Below are 7,343 nucleotides of genomic sequence, written 5' to 3' on the forward strand. Positions count from 1 at the left end.
ATTCTGATAAACATAAAGTTTGCCAAACTTAAGAAGTAAACCCACAACAGATTGTTGATACCATGCAGTATTTGAACATTGCTCAGAAAGTTCGGTTCTAAGAGTATCTTTATCTTTGTCCAAGAAAAAGCAAATTTCTGTTAAGCAAATGATTGATGTAGTGACAGGAAAAATCCTAAATATTAGAGCATAGCATCACATTTAACTAACTTTATTCTCCTTCTTTTCCTCTCTCTCTGCCTCCATTTGAAATATGACTGGCTGGTAAGTCACTTATGTAGTCAACTCTAAAGTCTTGCTTTTTTGGAAAATTTCCTCACCCGTTCCCACCTAAGTTGAAAGGGCAAGTGAGCCCATTCAAATGCTAACTCCAGTTTAGCTAGGTGAGACAAAGGACCCCTTGGGAGACTAGTGAGCTTGGAAAGCTTGGAGAACTTGCCAGAAATGTCTCTGGAAAAGAAGGCAGTCGGCTGAACACAAGTTCCTCAGTAGAAAGGGTTTGGAGTGTCTATGTAGCAAAATCCTGTCCTCAGGTGGTCCTGGGCGCTTTCCTAGAGGTTTGGCATATTCCTCAGTTTTGTGTAATCCCTAATGGCTTTTCCACTCTGCAGCCGGGCTGGAAGGAGGAAGTTGGGGGAAGGGGGAGGGGTGAAAGGGGTATGGGGGTGGGTAACAGGTTTTCACAATCGGGTGGTTTGTGGCAGAGTGTTTGAAAGATGGCAAACTATTTGTGTGTTCCTAGATGGGGACCCCCCCAATAGAGAACTTGTATATTGCTTACAGTTAAGAAAGCCAACCTCCCCATATGCAGGCTTCTGTTTGAAAAAGAGACCAAGACGAGGGTGAGAGGTACGGGCTAGGCACTGAGGACAGTTTTGGAAACTTGTTTATTCATTCTGTAACAAGACAACATGCTAACTTTCTCCAGAGAAAACCTTCGCCGTGCAGAAAAACCGTTCCCCCAGATGACCCAATCTGTAAAACTACCCCCCACACTGGAAAGCATGCTTCGAAAGCCAACTGGAACCCTGGTTGCTTTTGCCTAGTCACTAGACACCTTTAACTTGGTAAACTCAGGCAGCTAAGACGTTACCAAAGGAAAAACAGGTCACTTCGTGCCAGAGAAAGGAACACAGCATCACTGTTTAAGCAGGAATTTCAAATTTGGAGAGTATCACTTCACTTAGGCAATTTCACAATTTCAAGTCACCAGCAAGGCAGGGCACCGCCTGACCCTCCTCCAAGCCCGCGGCAGCCTCCAGACTTCTGGCACTTCACGCTGCCTGGGGAAACCCCTTGCTAACAAATTGCCCGCAGGATATTTACTAGTGAAAACCACTACCGCATTCAGGCAGCCAGCAGTCATTAGCCCGAGCCCGCTGCAGCCGCGCACAACTAAGTCCAACTAAGTCCCGGTGTGCTGCTTTCCCTGGGGAAAGACCTGGACGAAAGACCATTTAAAGTGTGTTCCTCTGGCCGCATCCTTTTCTTAGGATTCTAAGAACGCGACTCAAAACGTTTCACCTTTTCCCCAAAACATTCTCATCAGAATAGTTCAAACCAGCGAGGGAAGAAGAAGAAAAGAAAAACAAACAAAAAAACGAGCTGCGCGCACAGAGATCAATTTACAAATCGGGAAGGTTTTGTAAATACATTTCACTTATCGGTCTTTCCCCCAGGACTGGCGAGAATGGCACACTTCCACCGACCATGTGTTACCGGACTGCGGCCAGTTTTGTGCTCCGATACCAGAGCAGTTTCACCTCCAGGTTAGATTCCAAACTTGGCTTCACCCGAGATGAAAATGGCCGATAAGCGCCCCCTCTCCCCGCCCAGAGATTGCCGAAGCCACCGGCTCCTACCCGCTCTCGACCGATCGCCCAAAGACTTGCATCGTATCCAAAACCTTTCCCCAGCTTGGCGAGCGCCGCGCTCTTTCGGGAGGCTTTGTAGACTGTCCCGGTGATCGACGCGACCCCCTCTACAGCACTGTTCCTTGTTCCGCTTTACCTTTCCTTAAGTCAACACCTTGCGGGTCTCTCAGCCCTCTCTTCCACCCCCAGGACCTTGCGCAAACAGCCCGGATCTCTCCAGCCAAACTGCAACCAGCTTCGCCGCTAGAACAGCTGCGCCAAAAGGTTGGCGATACCCGACGTGACCAAGCCCTCGCCACCAACCCTGGTAGCCGTAGAGGCACCTTTCAAGGCTTCCATACCTCCTCTGCCTGCCCTTCCATGTACCGGTAATCTTGAGGAACCGCCTGCCGCTCTGAGAGGTCGGTTCTAGGGCGCGCGGGCAGGTGCGCACGCTCTTTGTGGCGGTCTCCGGCACCGCGAGCACCCGGAGACGGGGTCATGGCCGCCAGGACTGGCACAAAGCCGTCAGGGGCACTGGCACAGAGGATCCCAAGGCTCCAAATTGGCAACACCGGGACTTGGGAGCCGGGCTCCGAGTGTCTTAAGCGCCGCGCGCAATTTTGCCCAAACCTGGTCTGATTACTTTTCGCACTTTGCAACTGTGTCGCTACAGCCTGGTTCCTCTGGCTTTGTGAAAGTTGGCGCGTGCACCTCCTAACCACATTTTGGGCACCCGCTAAAGCCAAATGGTTTGCGACTCGGCTCTCTAGGAGGGAAAAAAGCGTAGAAAACAAGTGACTTACCCGTGCCTTTTGGGTATACAGTTAGAAATCTCGGGCGCGCCCGGGATTCAGCCGTGCGTCTTGGACACCATCTCGGAGACCTCCGGCTGTCTCCAGCGGGGTGCGAGAAGCGCCCTGCCGTCCAACAAGCCTTTGGCCATCCGGATGCCCTCCGGCGCCCTGTAGAGATTTGGGGAGCCCTTCCCAGCTTGCCCTGGCCTCCCTCCCCAGCTGGCTAGCTGAACCCGCTCTCTTCCCACTTTCCTCCTAACCTGCCTTTCCTATTCCCTCCCATCCTCCCACGGCTCCCACACCGACCCCAGGCTCCCTAGTTCGAGGTGAGCAACCAACCTGAATCAAAGAAAACCAGGAGAATCTGGACCGAGTCCTCCATTAGTGGCGCCGGATGGGGATGGGTCCCCTTTTGGAAGGGGACTCCGGGGATGGGTCGCGGCGGGTGGGCTTCCTGGGCTTGCAGCGGCGCTGCAGCTTCTTCTCCTTTTTTGGCTCCTCGGACTCTTCGGGGTCCCTCGGATCCCTGTCCTCAGGCTCCTCCCCCTCTCTGGGCCTGCGGGGCTCTTGAGTGCTGGACTGCGCACGACTTGGGGAGGCGTCGGGGCTCCGCAGCCTCAGAGCGTGGAGACGCTCGGTGAGAGATTGGCCAAAGGTGGTCTGCCGGGGCACCACCGGGCCGCGCTCGTCCTCGGGCTCGGTCTCAGGCTCAGTGGTAGGGGCGGTCTCGGTCTCGGTGTCAAAGTCGGACTCTATTTCAGACTCGGTCTCGGATTCGTAGTCAAACTCTTCCTCGTACTCTAGGCACTCGGGGAGGGACAGCTCTTGGTCCGTCTCCTCGTGCTCACTGTCAGAGTCGGAGGGCTCGGGGAACACCTGGGCGGCGGAGCGGTGATGGGCGTTAAGAAAGCTCCGGCGCTGCTGGGCAGCCGCGCGCTGCTGGGCGCGGGCGTTGGAGGTGGCAAGAGCGCGGAGGAGCGCGATGGAGCAGGAGAGCCAGAGGAGCGCGGTAGCTGCCCGGCGGCCAATGGGTGGGCACAGATCGTTGTAATTGTGGCGAGCTCGGCGCCACTGCTGAGCCCGGGACCTGCGATCCATTCTCTTAGGCGCACACCAAGAAGCCGACCCGCCCTCTGGCTCTGCAGAGAACGGCTCCGGTGCGCATTGGCTGCTAGAGCCGAAAAAGGTGCACCTTACGAGGCAAGAAGCTGGGTCCGGCGGTCCCAGCCCCACCTCAGTGTAAGGCCAAAAAAGGGAAGCACCTACCTTTCTGACCACTCAACTTTCTAAAGCTCCGCGCCTCTGCTTGCCTCTCTGAGCAAAAAGATGGGATGGCGAAAGGGAAGGGAAAGTCTATCTCCTCCCGGGCTCCTCTCTCGAAGTCTTAGACTCTGCAGTCTAAGACTCGGGAGAGGTGCCTCCGCTGGTCCTCTCGCTTGAGAGAGGAGAGAGGAGACTGAGGCTAGAAGAGACGGGTGGAGAGGTTCTGCAAAGTTGCGCGCCAGGACTTCTGCCGGGCATGTGCAGTAAGGAGGCGGGGGCGCCTCCCGGCGAGCTGCGCGCGGCACCAAGTTTGTGGCGCAGACCCTAGTGGGCCGGCAGGTGGCAGGAGGGAACCTTGTTTGAAAGGATTTGAGCGAAGCGAGAGGCGGGGGTACCTGGTGGGTGCCAAGGAACGAACGAGCGAGCCAGCCAGCTAGCCACAGGTTAGAGTACTTCGGCAGCTGGGCATCTGGGCATCGATTACCAATGGGGTCTATACCCCCTCCCCAGCTTCTCCAGTGTTATCCTTAAAAATGAACAAACCCGGACGCAGCTCAACCAAACTGCAGATTGCAGTCATTCAGGGGAAATGAGGATCTGCACGTGAGTATTAATGATCCAACCCTGGGTATTTTCCAAGGGTTTAATAGTTTGAGGATGGTAACCTCAGGCAGTCATTAATCATGAAACCACCTTTGGCAGATCTGTTATAGTGACTAATTTGAGAAGTTTCCCACCCCCCCCACCACCACCACCATGCAATTTCAATCTAATTACCTCATGGACATATAAGCATCTTCCTTAGGAAGGGTCCCACAGACCAGTGATGGTTCCCAAGTCTGCAAGCCCAAGGGTGGATGCTATGAGCCTTAGCTGAGAACACATGCTGAAAACAGACTTCAAGCAGCTGGAACCACCACTCCAGCGCAGTCTTTCCTGCACTAATATGCAGTAGGTACAAGTAGTTCTCCCCTGTGGGTGTGTGTGGCGGCAGATTCAAGGTGGTCAGCCAGCAAGGAAACCTCATTGGGTATCTCTTAAAGCTCTCTCATAGATAGGTTTTCAACAAAATTAATTCATTCAACAAATAGTTATTGAATGCCAAGCTCTGTTCTAGGTGCTGAAGGTAGAGAAAAAAAGAGAGAGAGATGTTTAGGGTTATTCTGCGGTAAATCAGAGCATTAAACCTCTCAGAACCACTCTTTACCCACCCACTTGTTTACTCCAGCTTGAATTCAACATGAGAAAACAACTGATCAACCAGAGCATTACAGTTAGGGGACAGCTAAACACTCCTAGAGCACATTGTTGAACCCCAAAGGCTAAATAAATGGTTGGAGGAAATTAGCACGGATCTCTGCCCTGGAAAATCAAATGAGCTCCATGTCCCTGAGGGGAGCCCTGGAGTGATCCTTGCTCAAGAAAGCATGGTCCTTTGGAAGCTCTGGAGTTCCCTCTGTAACTGCTGCGTCTCCTGGGTTGTGCCTGCCCTCCCTCATAAAGTGAGCAGCAACCGCTGACCACAGTGACCGTACCAACGGTGGTGGAGCTCAAGGCAGAACCATCTCCTAGAATCCATGGAAATGTCAATAAGGTTGCTTCATGGGGGACACATGGGGTTTTTTTCTTTTTGCTTTTGAGTCAACACTACCTCCTAGAATTCTGCTTCCCTCCTGGTACTAACTTCTTGATGGCTGAAGTCATGCACCCCAGCTGTTACTAAGCATGGTGCGATCTGCCCTCATACCTTCAGCACCGTGCCCGCATTAAGCCTTGCAAACCGAGCTGAGTGAGAGTCTAGCAACTGCTTTTGATGCTTTGAGGTTTTATTTCTGCATCCTGGATGTGGGCATTCTTGAATGTTCCTGACCTAGCTTCTTGGCTATGTCTATCTTACATCTGTGTTCTCCAAGTTAGTTTGTAGCATTAAAATACTGATTGGTCTAATGAAATGGGGTTGATTTGGCAAACCCCATAAAAGGCTAATGTCTATATTGCAGTTGTGCTGTACTCTTAACGCTTTTCAGAGAAACAGAAATGGTTTTATTATCACAAGTGCTTGGATGGCTCCAGTCACCATGTGGATATTATTATGCGACACCAGACAGGGGCACTTGGAACTGTATATCTCAAAGCCTGATTGCTTTGCTATGAGGGGGGTGTTTTAAAAGTTCTGCTCATAATGACCCACCTGCTTTATTTCTTTCAATTAGCACAGCCCCACTGACAGTGTATGGAACATAAAGACATTGTTGAGGTGGTTTTCAGGGCACACTGGGGGAAAAGTCAGGAACATGTGGGTGCTGGTGAGTAGCCTTTGGGTGGAGACACATGCCAGCTGTCAGCAACGAGGTTTCTTCAGTCTACACTGGAAAGTACTTTGTTTTTCAGAGGGAGTGCTTTATGTCTGTAACAGAGGGGGCAGCCCAGAGCTGGTCCACTTACACAGATACACTGAGATTGCTTGTGTTTAAAAAAAAAAAAAAAAGTGATTACATAATACATATTTTTGGACTCGATTTTGCATTAGTAAAGCACGTTGTTTGCAAGATGCATTTTAATCAGCAAACGGACATTGAATAAGGCTCTGCATCTCCAAGCCCCAGTTTTGCGCACTTACAGACAGTTCTGGCATCCATCCGACACGGGCTCCAGGAGGAGCAGGAGGACCGCACTGAAACACTGTTCCGTCTCGCGCTCAGCACTGAGGTCGAGCAAATGGATCTGTGCAGAAATGCTCTTTAGAATGCATTACGTGCATGACTTTAAAAAGTGCTTGCTGCAGAGTGAATTTCAAAAGGGAGCAAGCGGGTGATGAACGACCTCGGGTTGTTAGCAGGCTGAGGAACAAGGGGCTGTCTGTCTACCAGTAAATAAAGCGTGGACACATATCACCTGCAGGGCTGTGCGGGAGGGGGCCCCTAAACCTGTCGGACAGGAAAGCGTCGTTTCCCACTGTTACAGTATCGGACAGTAAGGTGCTTATTTGGATGAATTTGAAGACTGTTGTCTTCAGCCCCTTCAAGGATTGTCCTATGGAAGAGGCATTAAGATGTATTTTATGTGACTCCACTGGCAAAATTAGAACTGATGGGTGGCAGTTACAAAAGGCAAATTTCAGTTCAGCCCAAGGAAGAATATTCTAACAATTAGGGCTCTGAAATGGAGTGGCTGTCAGGAGGTGGCTGGCTCTTTGTCAGAAGCAGTCTTAAATCAAAGGACAGATGACCCCATATCGGAGATGTTTTCCATGGGACTCATGAGCCAGAGAGTGCTGGAACCTGATGCAGCGCAGGCTCTGATTCCATGAAAGGCATGTGGAGGCCCTGGGAGAGGGGCTGGGGGCTCTTCCGACGCCGCTTCTATTTTAGAAGCCCTGGAAAGTGCAGTGGCTCAGTGACAGGAAGGAATACTTGAGTGGCGCTTCAGG

At 51.7% G+C, this 7,343-nt stretch overlaps 1 protein-coding gene across 1 annotated transcript in view; it reads right to left on the bottom strand.

Moving 5' to 3' along the window:
• Positions 1-4,139, bottom strand: part of LOC136406954 (neuroendocrine secretory protein 55-like) — a 59,791-nt gene extending 55,652 nt beyond the window's left edge. The window contains exon 1 of the mRNA XM_066387355.1: positions 2,990-4,139. Within this exon, the coding sequence (XP_066243452.1) occupies positions 3,032-3,748 (717 nt within the window). The 5' untranslated portion in view covers positions 3,749-4,139 and the 3' untranslated portion in view covers positions 2,990-3,031. The remainder of the gene's footprint in view (positions 1-2,989) is intronic.
• Positions 4,140-7,343: the final 3,204 nt, after the last annotated feature.

Source organism: Saccopteryx leptura, chromosome 5, assembly GCF_036850995.1.
Source record: "Saccopteryx leptura isolate mSacLep1 chromosome 5, mSacLep1_pri_phased_curated, whole genome shotgun sequence".
NCBI lineage: Eukaryota > Metazoa > Chordata > Mammalia > Chiroptera > Emballonuridae > Saccopteryx > Saccopteryx leptura.